Source organism: Dioscorea cayenensis, chromosome 18 (assembly GCF_009730915.1).
Source record: "Dioscorea cayenensis subsp. rotundata cultivar TDr96_F1 chromosome 18, TDr96_F1_v2_PseudoChromosome.rev07_lg8_w22 25.fasta, whole genome shotgun sequence".
Taxonomy (NCBI): domain Eukaryota; kingdom Viridiplantae; phylum Streptophyta; class Magnoliopsida; order Dioscoreales; family Dioscoreaceae; genus Dioscorea; species Dioscorea cayenensis.
Genome location: NC_052488.1, coordinates 2,945,473 through 2,961,151, shown reverse-complemented (window position 1 = coordinate 2,961,151; position 15,679 = coordinate 2,945,473). Strand labels below are relative to the sequence as shown.

At 40.2% G+C, this 15,679-nt stretch overlaps 1 protein-coding gene across 1 annotated transcript; it reads left to right on the top strand.

Moving 5' to 3' along the window:
• Positions 1-5,976: 5,976 nt before the first annotated feature.
• Positions 5,977-6,792, top strand: LOC120282717 (L-type lectin-domain containing receptor kinase V.9-like). The gene is made up of 2 exons (XM_039289570.1): positions 5,977-6,238; positions 6,335-6,792. The coding sequence occupies exons 1-2, from the start codon at positions 5,977-5,979 to the stop codon at positions 6,790-6,792; spliced, it is 720 nt and encodes a 239-aa protein (XP_039145504.1).
• Positions 6,793-15,679: the final 8,887 nt, after the last annotated feature.

Sequence of the window (15,679 nt, the reverse complement as noted above, 5' to 3'; positions counted from 1 at the left end):
AAGGCACAACAATATTGAAAAATTATATATTATCATCCAATATATATATATATATATATCTTTTGAAAATGTCTCACTTACAGTTCCTTTTTACATGTTTCTCTTTATTTATTTTTATTTATTTATTTTAAATTTTACTCCGTCTCAACACCTAAAATAAAAGCAAATGCAAGTGCATTGAATCTCCTCATAATTAAACACAAAAAAAGTGTTTTTGTCTCCATTCATGAAGTGGTTGTTTGGTCAGGGCCCAATACATATATGAATTTTAATCATTTCATGATTTTTTTTAAAATAAATGTGGATAAACCACAGATTTGTTGAATAGGAAAAGACAGTACAAAGTAAGAAACTCCTCTCACCAGGGGTGAGGAGAAACGGAATACAGCAAAAGGAAGTAAGAAAACGAGGAAAAAGATTTAGGTAGGCGGAAGGCACCGTCTGGCATCTCAGGCCTTCCTAGAAAGACATCAGGAGCAACTACTCCTGAGCAGCATCAGGGTCGGAGTCTCCTGTAGGGTTTGGACCTCTAGCGCTGAGGAAGTTGAGAGAGCGCTTGATCTTCAGAGAAGCTTCGTTGAGAGATTGCTGGTGGCTATCAGCAGCTGTTGAGAACCAAGAGAGAAGCATATTAGCACTTTTAAACATAATGTTGTAAGGCGGTAACGCATTCAAGCGAAAAATATGCGTATTTCGTTCAATCCAAATGTTCCACAAGATTGCATGGGAGATAAGGTCCCAGAGGATACGGTGCTCAGGGGTGAGGGTTGGTAACCAAGTGTTCCACAATAAAGTAATTGAAGTAATTGACTGAGGTGAAGGATTTAAATCTAAAGTCTGAGAATAAAATGCCCAAATACGCTTAGAATAATCACAGTTGAGAAAAAGATGATTCAGGCTCTCAGAGGCGTTATGACAAAGGACACAGGTATCTGAGGAAAATAGAGTATTGCACCCTTTCTTGAAAAGATTTGTGAGAGTAAGAATTTTGTCTTCTCCAGCAAGCCAACAGAAAAGGGTAATTTTTCTTGGACAACGAATTTTCCAGAAGAGAGAGTGATGCAAGCTGCGCAAGCCACCATCAATAAGAAATTTGTAAAAAGATTTGACCGTGAAATTTCCATTTTTTTCTAGAGCCCAGGTAGGAGTGTTGTCCTGAATAGAGGATCAATCAGGGATAATTTCCAGAAGAGGAGATAACATGTCACGTGAGACAGAAGCAAATATCGTCTCAGGATTATTTAGATGTTGAGAAAATTGTCGAATGGTTATCCCAGGAGAAGTACATTGCGAGAAGAGAGTTGGCCAGATATCTTTAAGAACAAGCCCAGCATGCCAACTATCAAACCAAAGGGATGTGTTAGAACCACTTCTGATAGTTTTGTTTAGGCAAGAGAAGAAGGGTAATAAAGTGGAGGTCACTCCGGCCCAAAAAAAGGATTTATTTCTAGGAGGAGTGTGGTACAACAAACTGTTTGCAATGTTGAAGGAGTAGTTTGATTGAATGATTTTAGCCCACCCACTGTTAGGGTTGCAAGATAATTTCCACCACCACTTTCCAAGTAAAGCTATATTAAATTCCTGAAGGTTGAGAATTCCCCAGACTCCCATGTCACGTGGTCTATTGATCCTATTCCAGGCGATCAGCCTGATTCCTTTAGGGCCCAGATCAGGGCCCTTCCAAAGGAAATCTCTTCGGATTTTATCAATATCTTTGATCACCCAGATAGGTAGCTAAAAGACAGACATCCAGTAAACTGGAATGGTGGAAAGTACAGAGTTCACAAGGGTTAGACATCCACCCAGAGATAAGTAATTTGCTTTCTAAGAAGTGAGTCTAGAGCGGACCATGCCAGTGCGTTTTGCCCAGTCAATACGCCTTGGTCTTCGACCAGAAAGAGGAATCCCTAAATAAGTAATTGGTAGAAAGTTTCTAGAGCAGTTTAGGATTCTGGCAGAAGAGTGTGTGGTTGGAATCTGTAGTTTGTAGAGTACAAGCAACTTTTTTGAGTAATTTATGGATAAGCCAGAAGACCCCTCAAAAAGTGACAGAATTAATTTAATGATAAGAAGATCTTCTTGACCTCCAGCAGAGAAGATTAAGAGGTCATCAGCGTATTGAAAGTGGCAAAAGTTAACCAAATGATTCAAAGGTACACCCACAAGTACTTTGGATCTTAGTACATGAAAGAACATTGCGCTCAGGGCATCTGCAGCAAGGGCAAAGAGTAAGGGGGAAAGAGGATCATCTTGCCTCAGACCTCTTTTGCATCTGACATAGCCTTGAGTGGTACCATTAATGAGGAATTGAATCTTGGCAGAGCTAAGGATAGTATGAATCCAAGAGATCCATTTAGGCCCAAATCCTCTAACCGCAAGAATATTGAGGAGAAAGTTCCAGTCGAGGGAGTCAAAGGCTTTAGCAAAGTCCACTTTGAAGGCATATCCTAGAATTTTCCGTTTCTGTAAATTAAAGATGCTTCTTGGGCGCCAACAATGTTTTCCGCGATGTATCTCCCTTTAATAAAGCCAGACTGAGACTCGTCCACCAGGTTACTGATAACTGTGCTAAGCCGATTAGCAAGAATCTTAGAAATAATTATACAGGTAGAGTTGATAAGACTGATGTGTCGAAAATCAGCAACATTTCCTGGCATGTTATTTTTTGCGATAAGAATGATATTGATCCAGTTAATACGTTCAAGGTTAATAGATCCCGCAAAAAAATCTTCGCATAATTTAACAATAGTGTCCTGAAGGATGGTCCAGTGTATTTGGAAGAAGAGGATAGGGAAACCATCCGAGCCAGGAGCTTTGTCAGGGTTGAGATCGAAAACAGCTTGTTTAATTTCAATAAGAGTGAAAGGTGAATCAAGATGGGAGAGGTCAACTCTTTCTTTATAGTCAAAAAGAAAGTGCCAGACGAGAAGGAATCTGTTAGGATAGGGAGAGCCAAAGAGAGAATGGTAATGATCAGTGAAGATCCTACCAATTTGATCATTGCCAGTAATCCAATTATCATTATGAAAGATGAGAGAAATAAGGTTTAGATTTCTCCTGCCATTTGCAACATGATGAAAAAATTTTGTATTCGAATCCCTTTCTTTAAGCCAAGTAATTCTAGAACGTTGCTTCCAATATATTTCCTCCTGATTTAAGATAGTGTAGAGCTCAGATCGGATTTGAGATAGACGAGAGGATTTGTCCTCAGTGAGGGGTCTACATTCACCAATGACGTCAATGGCATTAAGTTCAGAGAGGAGACTGGATTTAAGAAGTTTGGATGCTCCAAAGGTGTTCTTGGACCAAAAGCGAAGTTTAGATTTCAGGTAAGCAAGTTTTTTTGGAGAAAATGAAGGCACCACAGCCAATAGTATTAGTTTCCGTCCACCAATCTTGTATAAGGGAGACAAGTTGGGGGTCGCTGTACCAAAATTTCTCAAACTTAAAAGAACGGGGACGTGAAGAATGATCTCCAAAATCAAGGCAAATGGGAGAATGGTCCGAGCAAAATGTTGCGAGGACAAGTTGAGTAGATCTGGGGAATAAAGAGATCCAATTGTGGGAATAAAGGAAACGGTCAAGGCGTACCCAAATTGGATTAGATTGACCGTTGGTCCAAGTAAATCTTCTCCCACTAATAGGGGGATCAATTAGGTCAAGTTCACTTAGATGGTTTTGAGATGTAGAAATATCTCTTGGATTAAATAAACCATTATTTTTGTCTTCTAAGGAAAACACGGTGTTGAAGTCTCCACAAATAACCCATGGGATGGAGATGAGGTTTCTTAAATGTCTAAGTTCGTTCCAAAAATCAAGTCTAATGGACCGAGTATTTGGGCCATAAACATTAGTGCAAGCCCAAGAAGAACTGTTAAATCTATTTGAGAATTTAATGGAGATGGAAAAGGATCCCAGATGAATTAAAGTACCAATGATTTGAGAACTATCCCAGGCGAGGATAATGCCTCCTGCGGTACCTTGTGCCGGTAAATATTTGAAAGAATCAAATCATTTGCCTCCAATTAATCTCCAGTAAGAACGATGGAGTTCTTGAAGTTTAGATTCTTGAAGGCAAATAATGTCTACATGGGGATTTAAAATAACATCTTTGACAAGGTGGCATTTAGAGGGTCTGCCCAGACCTCTAACATTCCAACTTAAAATTTTCATGAGAAACAATTATGGTCTAATAATTATATCTCGAGGGAGATCCATGGGATTGAGGAGCCTTGGAAGCTCTTTCAGCTTCAAGAGAGCGAATTTTATCTAGGCATTTAGATTTATGAGTAGGTGAATCTAGAAATTTAATGCCACATGAATAACTGTAATTAAGTATTTGAGCATCATTCCAAGAAAAAAAATACAGAATTAGAGGGGAAAGGCGTACCTTCTCTAGGATCCTCTGGTATTCTTTTCTTGGAGGAGCGTGGAGGAAGAGAAACCAATCCAGCTTCTTCATTCCATCGTCCAGATGGTTTTTTGGGCTTGTCGCTTCTTCTGATTTGTTTAATATCAGGGGGAAGTTGTTTAGGAATATTTTCCAAAGAACTTGATTCTTCAAGCACCGCGGTGTGTGTTGTAGGTGAGTCCGGAATAGCATCGATCATCTGGGCATTTCCTTCAATTGCAGGAGATGGATCTTGATAAAAAAGAGTGAGACTATCTTCTGCAAGATAGGGTTCGTCATCTGCCAATTCGTTCTCAAGTAAATCATCCTCTTCACCCCAGTCTAGGAGTTCTTCGTCCGAGTGATCATCTAATGGAGTGTTCTGGGGCGAAGGATCAAGAGAGTAGAATTTTCCAGAGTTAATACTAGGGATCAAGGTCCACCCTCCATGAATGAAAATCCGGCTGTAACCATCTGGAATTGAGATTGTCGGGGGGAGAGGTTTGAGATGTGTAGGCAAGATCCCCTGAATAGTAGATGCAGGTGGTGCATCTAAAGGAGGGTGATCAATTTCAGAATTTGATGATGGAGGGTGATCATCACAAGGCAAGAGAACCTTATCATGAGTTGAATTAAATAAATCTTGATGATGCTTATCTTGAGGCAATAAAATAACATCAGAAGGAGAATCAGGAGTGGGCTTATCTCGATGTAGATCATCCTTTAGATAAGAGGGATTTGAAATAAATGCCAAATTCTTATCACGATGCATCTGATCATGTGCTAAGATGGATGAAGATGAGTGTTTATCTCGGTGCAAATTATCAGTGCAATTGATAGGTAAAATGTTAGAATGTTGATCACGAGGAGAGGAATCAATAACAGCGGTGTTATCATGAGGCAAAGACTGAGCATTCGAGATTTTGCTGGAATCCAGGGATTTATTATCTCGATGTATAAGGGACGCATGCATGGTGCCAAAGATGATAGGAGAAATCATATCACGAGGCAGAGAGACGGCTGAGGAGAGTCCAGCTACTATGTCGCCACTGCATGGCAACAATTTGTCTCCAACCTCGGAACTCTCACAAGGTGACAGCGGGGCCACGGAAATTCTGGCCACCGGGGCCACGGAATTCCCGGTCTGCAGGACCACGGAATTGCCGGCGAACAGCCGTTCATCGGAAGGAGGATGGGGAGCATCTCCCTGAAGTCCGATGGCCGTGGTTTTCGTTGAATAGCCGAGACCGGAGCTACGCTTAACAGTCTTGCCAGATATGATGGGATGAGATATATGGTGAATCAATATATAGTGAACGAGTGTGGTGTGGGTGAGATATGATGGGATGTATGAATCTCAGCAGAAGTAGTGTTACTGTTCTTCTTCTTCGTGTGATTGAGTTGTTCTTATGTTTGTTTTTCTGATCCTTATTACCTTCACCAGAGACAATTAGACAAAGCTCTCATCCATGGCCACTATTTTCTTACTATACCTAACACTCATTCTTATAATCACCAAAGTCATAGCTTAAAACACTAGTACTAACTTCATCTTCAATGGCTTCGCCGGAGTTTCCAACTTAACGATGGAGGGCGCCGCCGCAGTCACCACCTTCGGTGTTCTCCAACTAACTAACACCTCCACCAACGTCATCTGCCATGCGTTTTTCCCTTCTTCCATTCCTTCTCTTCTACCCGTCAACAAAACCATCTCCTTTAGCACTACCCTCGTCTTTCAAATCCTAAAGTCCGCCACCAGCTCCAGCGGCAGCCACGGCCTCGGCTTCACCTTCTCTCCTACTAAAATCACTCCCTCACCCGGCTGTTGCCCTTATCTTGGCCTTTTCGGTATTGCTACAAAATCACATATCTTGCTTTGTTTCTAATTTTAACATGAATTTTAGCTGAGTTAATTTGTGGAGTAATGCAATAATATTTGTTCAGGTAGGGAAAACAATGGAAACTTCTCCAACCATGTATTCGCAGTCGAGTTTAACACTGCCCGTGGCTTTGGCTTCTTCACTGATGAAATCCATGTTGGCATCGACATCAACAGCATCGTATCGGTCTCCTCCGCTAGCCCTTCTTACTATGACAACACCACCAATAGCAATGTCAATCTTGATTTCTTGCAGGGTGATCCTTTGGAAGCATGGATTGAATATGATGGTGTTTCGAAGGATTTAAATGTGATGTTAGCTTCATTGAATGTCGCTAAACCTTCAAAACCGTTGATATCTTATGCCACCGATTTGTCTAATGTCTTCAAAGAAAATATGTATGTTGGCTTCTCTGCTTCCATCGGCACACAACCGAACTCGCATTATATCTCCGGTTGGAGTTTTCATGTGAATGGAGAAGCACAAGCTCTAGATCTCTCTTCGCTTCCATTCCCTCAGTGACTTTCCACCGGAGGCTCATCGAGCTCAAAACTAAGCAATGCTGCAATCATCAGCATCACTTTCTCCATTACAATCATTATTGTGGCAACAGTAACCATGGTAATCTTGTACCTAAGGCAAAGAGCAAGACTAGCAAAGACAATTGAAGCATGGGAGCTGTATTACCCTCATAGGTTCCCTTACAAGGAGCTATACAATAAAGCTACCAAGATATTCATGGAAGCAGAATTACTTGGAAAGGCGGTTTTGGTCATGTTATAAAGGTGTTCTCCGATGGTAGAATTAATCTTGTTAGTGTATATATGACCCTATGTTATTTATATTTTACATTTAGATATTATTGCATTTATACATTTATGTTTGCAGTTATAACTCTTTGTTATTTTGAAAATTCCATTTGCATTTAGAATTATGTTTAGGTAAGCTTGTTAGTTTAAAATTTGTTTAGTTTCTTGGTGGAGTAGAAATGTAGTTTGAATTCAATTATTAATATTAATATAAAAGATAGAAAGGACGTGAGTTTTGGTTGACTGCGTCAAAAATATTCTCTTCTTTTTTAGTGTTCTTTGTGTGTTTTTCTCTGATTTTCCTAACATTTGGTACCAGAGCAAGGTTCAGAGTAGATACCAAAGATCATGTCAAGTTCATCATAAAAGAGTAAAACTACCGTCGGCACGGTAACATTGAAGGCTTCAACAAAAGATGGGACGGTGACCCTCCAGTATCCGTTGCTCACGAAGAGCAACTACTCGGCATGGGCGCTCAAGATGAAGGTGTACATGCATGTGCAAGGCGTGTGGAATGCCATTGAGCTTATTAATCTGAATGAGAAGATAGAGACGCGGGTAGATCAGATGGTCCTTGCTGCCATCTATCAGGGTATTAGCGAGGAGACGCTCCTTGTGTTGGCTGAGAAGGAGATGGCGAAGGAGGCATGGGAGATGTTGAAGACAATGCATATGGGCCCCGAGCACGTCAAGGAGGCAAAGATCCAGACTCTGAGAAGTGAGTTTAAAGATCTACGCATGCGTGAAGCGGAGATGATTGATGACTTTGCCATAAAGTTGACCACAATTGTTAACAAAATTCGTACATTGGGCAACAAGGTAGATGAGGCCTACGTCGTCAAGAAGCTCTTGCGCGCTGTCCCTTCCAAGTTTATTTAGATTGCATTGACGATTTAGCAGTTTGGCAATCTCCAAACGATGACCATGGAGGAGGTCATCAGATCGCTTAAAGCCCATGAAGAGCGACTGTGGGGTTACGACGATAAGGACGATGAGCATGTTCTACTGACAAAGGCCAGATGGAAGGTGAAGGAAGAAGGCAAAGGTACATCAAACTCATCAAGAGGACGAGGAGGAAGCAACTGGCGTGGCCGTGTCTATGGCCATGGTTGTGGACGTGGGTGTAATGATGGTGGCCGCGGGAGTGACAACAATCATCAAGAGAAGAAGTTCGACAAGTCAAAGGTGAAGTGTTACAATTGTAACTATTTTGGATACTTTGCCTATGAATGGCGTTCTTGTTGCGAATAAGAAAAAAGATGATGAACCAGTATTGCTTATGGTCGAGGCATGTGAGCTCTTACAATCTGTTAAAGAGATAACCGAAGAGGTAAAGCTCAATGAATAAAAAGATGAAGCCAACTTTGGCAAGTGATGAGAAGTATGAGAGTGATGTATGGTACTTGGACATAGGGGCGGGCAATCACATGACCGGGTGCAGAGATAAATTCAACGAGCTTGATGGAATTGTGAAAGGCACGGTGAAGTTTGGAGATGGAACGATTGTTGACATATGTGGCCGTGGATCGGTTTTGTTCAAATGCCAAAATGGTGAGCACAGGGTATCGAATGATGTGTACTACATGTGTATTTTCGACATGCAAGGAAAGTTACTGGTGAAAGTAAGGAGGTCAAGAAATAAGTTGTACATGCTTAACCTCAGCCTAACCCAGCCGGTGAGCATGTTGGCAAGCTACAAAGAAGATGCATGGGTGTGGCATGCACGATATGGGCACCTGAACTTCCAAGCATTGAGAAGTCTGGCACACAAGAAGATGGTGGAAGGTCTGCCAGTTCTGGAACATGTAGACCAACTTTGTGATGGTTGCTTGGTGGGTAAATAACGGCGTACACCATTTTTCCATGACTCAAATTATCGTGCATAGAAGCAACTGCAACTTGTTCATGGTGATTTGTGTGGACCAATTTCACCAACAATCCCTGGAGGTAATAAATTCTTTTTACTGGTTGTTGATGATTTCAGTAGATACATGTAGATAGTGATGCTCAAGACTAAAGATGAAGCTTTGAGTGTTTTTAAGAAAATCAAAACGAGTGCTGAGATGGAGGTAGGTCACAAGATGAAGAAGGCCTTGCGAACTGATAGTGGAGGAGAGTTCATGTCTAAGAAGCTCAGCCAATATTATGAAGACTTTGGGGTAAAACGGTTTCTCACTGCACCATATTCTCCACAGCAAAATGGTGTTGTTGAGTGGAGAAACCAAACCATTATGGTAATGACAAGGAGTTTGCTCAAGAGCAAGAATGTGCAAGGAACATTCTGGGAAGAGGCAGTGGCGACGGCAGTGTACCTTCTTAATCGTGCCCCAACATAAAGTGTAGTCTGGAAGACACCGTATGAAGCTTGGTATCAGAAGAAACCAAAGGTGCAACATCTTTGTATCTTTGGTTGTGTGGTACATGTTAAAACAGCGAACACACACCTCAAGAAGTTAGAAGATCGGAGTACTCCCATGGTGTTTCTTGGCTATGAACATAGGCCCAAGGCCTATCGCGTTTATGATCCTAAGACAAGAAAGTTGCACATTAGCTATGTTTTTCAATGAGGAGAAGCAATGGGATTGGGAGTCATGTTTTGGACATGACACCACTTTGTCTAATCAAGGTAACACATTTATAGCAATGCTTGAAATTGACCATGTTGTAGGAGAAGATGAGAGCCGTGGACTAGATATTCCAATGTCACTCACAATGGGCGCAACACCCACCTTGGCCACAACGATCTCATCGAGTGCTTCTTCATCATCTTCTGTGGAGGGGCCAAGTCATTTTCGATCTCTCCAGGAGGTGTATGATGCCACATTTGAGGTGGAGCTAGAATATGTTGGAATAGAAAGAAGAAAGTTGGAGATGTGCCAATAAGCTTTGAAGAAGCCTAGAAAGAAGAAAGTTGGAGATGTGCAATGCAAGAGGAGTTAAAAGCTATTGAAGATAATGACACATGGGAGCTAGTAAACTTACCAAGTGGGAATAAACCCATTGGATTGAAGTGGGTGTACAAAATGAAGAACTGAAGAAGGATTCACAAGGTGCAATAGTGAAACACAAAGCACGTCTTGTTGCAAAGGGGTATATGCAAAAACAGGGAGTGGACTTTGATGAAGTCTTTGCACCTGTTGCAAAGCTTGAGATAGTGAGATTACTCATTGCCATGGCTGCTCAAGATGGTTGGGAGGTGCATCACATGGATGTTAAATCGGCATTCCTCAATGGGGATCTTAGCGAGGAAGTATATGTGTCGCAACCGCCTGGTTTTGTTGAGAAGAACCATGAGCATAAGGTGCTGAAATTAAGGAAGACACATTATGGACTTTGATAGGTGCCTAAGGCACGGAATTCCAAGCTTAATAAGAGTCTTTTGTCACTTGGGTTTGAGAGATGTCCACTTGAGCATGCCGTCTACAAAAGAAGGCTAGGTGAGTCAAGTTTTTTGGTTTGAGTGTATGTCGATGACTTGATCATTACAGGTTCCAGTACTGCTGACATCGCCAAATTTAAGACACAGATGAAGAAATTATTCAATATGAGTGATCTAGATCTATTGAGTTACTATTTGGGGATAGAAGTTCAATAGACATCTCAAGGAATAACACTGTGTCAATCAGCCTATGCAGCCAAGATACTAGAAAATGTGGCATGAGTGGGTGTAATCTGACCCAAACTCCCATGGAATCTAGGTTGAAGCTGAGCAAACTGAGTACAAATCCACCAGTTGATGCTACTCTATATAGGAGCATTGTTGGGAGTTTGAGGTATCTTGTTAATACAAGGCCGGACATAGCATCTGCTGTCGGGATTGCAAGCCGATTCATGGAAGGTCCTACCACTCAACATATGGCTGCTGTGCATATACTTAGGTATGTGAGTGGTACATTGAATTTTGGATGTCACTATACAAAGAAAAAGGATGAGAAACTGCAACTAGTTGGGTATAGTGATAGTGACTTGGCCGGCGATGTTGATGATTGCAAGAGTACTACTGGAGTTGTGTACTTTCTTGGTTCAAATCTTATCACTTGGGTGTCACAGAAGTAGAAGGTAGTAGCACTATCATCTTGCGAGGCGGAGTATATTGCTGCAACAACGGCTACTTGTCAAGGTATATGGCTAAATCGTTTAATAGCTGATTTGATGAAGCAAGAGTTGAGCTCAGTGGTTCTTAAGGTGGACAACAAATCTGCAATTTCCCTTTGCAAGAATCCTGTCCATCATGATAGGAGCAAGCACATTGATACACGATACCATTTCATCCGGGAATGCGTCAAGAGTTGCAAAATAGCAGCAAAGTACGTAAATTCAGATGACCAGCTCGCCGACATACTGACCAAGTCACTTGGGAGTGTCAAATTCTTGGAGATATGCCAGAAGATTGGGTTGCGAGATGTGAAGAAAAATCAACAAGATTAAGGGATTAAATGATAGAATTAATCTTGTTAGTACATATATGACCCTATGTTATTTATATTTTACATTTAGATATTATTGCATTTATGCATTTATGTTTGCAGTTATAACCCTTGTTATTTTGAAATTTGCATTTGCATTTAGAATTATGTTTAGATAAGCTTGTTAGTTTAAAATTATTTTAGTTTCTTGGTGGAGAAGAAATGTAGTTTGAATCCAGTTATTAGTATCAATATAAAAGATAGAAAGGACGTGAATTTTGGTTGACCGCGTCAAAAAATATTCTCTTCTTTTTGAGTGTTCTTTGTGTGCTTTTCTCTGATTTTCCTAACATCCGAGTCACCGGTGAAGAAGTTGCAGTGAAAAGGATATCGAATAGTTCTCAACAAGGTGTACGAGAGTTCATCCAGGAGATATTGAGTTTAGGCCGCCTAAGGCATAGACACTTGGTTTATCTTCAAGGGGTGGTGCAAACGGAATGAAGACCTCCTTTTGGTCTATGAATTCATGCCTAATGGGAGTCTTGATTTGTACCTTGTGGGATCGAAAATACGCGCTCTGGCATCATGTAGGTGAAGTGACACCAGGCGATACGTCGAATCACAAATGTTATTTCATTTTATTTTTATCTTTGTAGGCTCTTGCATTCCTAATAGAGGCAAGCCTCCATTATTAATTACCCTAGACTGAAGTCTTAGGAACCTCCGATTAAGGGCTCAAGTACAAGTAAGGCAAGAAAATTTGCGAATTATAAATTTTATTATTTAATATATATATTTATATTCATTACATCCTTTAGATATAAACATATAATATATATATATATATATATATATATCACTGTAGATGCATGTGCCTTGTCATTGCATTACATGCCTTGTTGTCGCTATAAAATATATATCTCATTAGAAATTGCCGCTGCCTCGAGATAAGTTTCCTGCCATTGCTTTGAAATGAATTCACCGCATTGGATTGATGCATTCATTTTACATAACTCCAATCTTAATTTGGGTCCATATTTGGTAAGCTTGAAAGTTGCAATGCATGTGCAACATTAAATGTAGTCCATGAATATAAATGAAAGAGTCAACCGGTTCATACATCCTAAAATGATTATCATTTCTCAATATATATATATATATATTAATTCATGCTTATCCCATGTGCATCTTTTGAATGGTGGAGCCCACTTTTAAATTCTTCTCTTTAGTTCACGTACGCATGCATACACAATAGCATGCTCCTCATTTTCGTGGTTTTCTTTATTTCATTTTATTTCCTTTCACATGCATGCATGGGCAATGGTGGGTCCCATGTTCCTTGATTCAACTCACAGCTTCATACATGCCATGCATGACTAAAGGTATACATGATCATACATAATAGTGGTGAGTATGCATACTTCTCATATATATATATATATATTTTTTCCATGAATAAGCAATGGCAGGTCCCTCCATATGCCATGCATGACCATCATCATTATCACCATCTAGTTCATTTAACCTTATTCGATTTTTTTAATACATCATTATTGCCTTGAAATTTGTATACTTTTTAAAAGAATTTGTCACTGCCCCAAAATATGCATTCTTGACATTGCTTTGGTATGAACATGTTTAAAGGTTACTTCATAATCGCTTTGGTGTGATTCGTGTGAACATGCTTATCATGGCTTCAGAATGAATATTTTATCGAGTCTTCATCAACCACATATTTATGCCTTGTAAAATGCTATGTATCAAATTAACATCCAAGCTTAAAAGGCCAGACCCGCTTCTTGTTACGAAATAAACAATGCACGTGACAATGCATGCAAATCATTACATGATGATTTTTTTTTTATTTTTTTTATTTTTTTCGGTGGGACCGGCCTCTTAGGTACGTGAGCATGCATACATACATGCATCTCATTTTGAAAATTCCATTTGTATCTCTTTCATGGTGGGCCCCCTTTTTTTTTAACAAGAATTTAGATCCATAAATAGAATGAAAATCCAAGAAACATGAAGATGTTCTCCAAGGTATTAAAGATTAAATGATGGTAAAGATAACACTTTCTGAGCATTAACTTTTCATAAAGTGTAATAACTTCATGCGGATGGTAGTGTGTACATGGCTTGCATAATCCATGTTATGCATGGCCATAAATACCATTTGTTTTAATAAATAAAATTAACAAGGTGCCACGAATCCTTTTATCAGTTACTCGATTTATGCATGAATGCAACCGGCTATAAAAGAGCTTTCTGTAAACTTAATGGTTACTTGGCAAACTAAATTTCTTTATAAAATTCATTAATTCCAATGATATTCCTTCAAGCACTCTTGTTTTAAATGTCAAACCATGGAAAATCTTAACAGAAATTAAAATTGATTTTTCTCAAAAAAAATAAAAAATAAAAATAAAAGTGACATCAATAATCATAATTTTCACATCTTTATGCTCCTTCATATGGTAAATATCATCTGAAGCGAATAGGAGTGGCATATGAGAAGATTGTATATGGACATGCCCATTGTTGATGTTCATCAGTATTTGCAAATTATCACCATCACCATCATTATCCTCATCATCACTTTCTTTTGAAATTTCATGAGATCTTGATCACTGTCATCTTCTTATTCAGCCTTCTCAATATTCACATCATGCAGTGTAATTTCCTCACACTCATCCAACACCTTATAACAGTGTATATGATCCATCAATCTGTTTAGTTGCAACTCGTTAAGATCCACATTAGCATGACTTTAACAGGCACTTACCCACACAACGGATGTTGGCTTCATTAGTATGCTCTTCATCATATTTTGTTTTCATGCACCTCAACTAGCACAATTGCACCCCAAGATATAGATATTGGAATGTTTTGCCTCATTCTTTCACTTCCAAATCCGTATCCTCCAATTCCACTTGCTGGTACGCTTGATATTGCAACAATTGCACCCATGCACGAAGAAGGTACTTCATCACTTCTGGTTCCAATTTTTTTACTCATGAGGCTTGGCAGTAGTGTACAGACTCCGATAACGACTCCTTGACTTTGGATAATTAAATTGAGTTGGAGGGTGGCGTTTATACAGGCAAGGATCTTGTTCCTTCCAACGAAGTAAACTGAATCCATCATCCCCATCTTGGTTGTCGGCATAGAGATTTCCATTGCTTGTTTATTTCTTCGCTTTCCGGCCTCGGACTTGAGTAGAGTCGACAACGGGAAGAACTCAATTAAAAACAAGTGGCTCGAGCATTCTCTTCTTCACCGGTGTCATTCTCTTTTAAAAGCTCATTCTCCCATACATCTTTGTGAATTCCACACGTTTCACGGCGGCGTTCTTCACACTCTCCAACGATGTTTTCTCTGGGGGCTGCAGAAATAGGTATGTCATCATCTCGCCGGCGTCGTCGACAGTTCGGCCAGAGAGTAGTCATGCGATCGTCACCCATCAGACACCAAATCGAGCATGAACGAGGACGGTGATGATGTCCTCATGAGGGGTGAATAGGCGGCGCTCCACGTTCGGTGAGAGTTGGTTGCACCATTGGAACCGGCATAGCTTGTCGGAATATCCACTAATCGAGTGGCTTATTAACGGCTAGTAACATGATGGCCTTCCGGTGTAGCATTTCCATCCTCCTTACTCCAGCCAGCCATGCGCATCACCATCAACGACCACTTGTGACGGCAAGATAACCTTGATTCTTGTTTCTTTGTCCATCTATGGTGATTGGGAGACGCAACAGCAGTGACGACATCATATAGTAGTAGTGACAACAACGGCATCAGGCAGCAGCAGCAACGATGGCATCCGCGACAGTAACGGCATCAGGCAACAGCGACAACAGACAGCAGCGGTGTAGGCGAATGCAACAACCTTATATATATATATATATATATACATTTATTAGAGAGAGCACCTTCTTTTTTTTCTTTCTTCTCCTTCGCTTCTTTCTTTCTCTCCTTTGTTCTTTCTCCTTCACTCTAGTTCGTTCCTCTTTTCTTTCTCTCTGTTCCTTCGTCTTCTTCCTTTTCTTTTCCTTCGTTTCTTTTTACCGTCTTCTTCTTGTTTCTTTCTCTCGCTCGTTCTTCCTCCTTCGCTCTTGCTGGTTCGATTGGTTGCCTTTTTAAAGACATACCAAACTTCGTCATGGTCAATAGTAGGTGGGCAGTTACATT

Excerpts from the sequence above, each read along its gene's own strand:
- LOC120282717 (XM_039289570.1), top strand. The coding sequence starts at position 5,977 with ATGGAGGGCGCCGCCGCAGTCACCACCTTCGGTGTTCTCCAACTAACT. Across the intron at positions 6,239-6,334 it reads CCCTTATCTTGGCCTTTTCG|GTAGGGAAAACAATGGAAAC; the intron begins GTATTGCTACAA and ends ATATTTGTTCAG.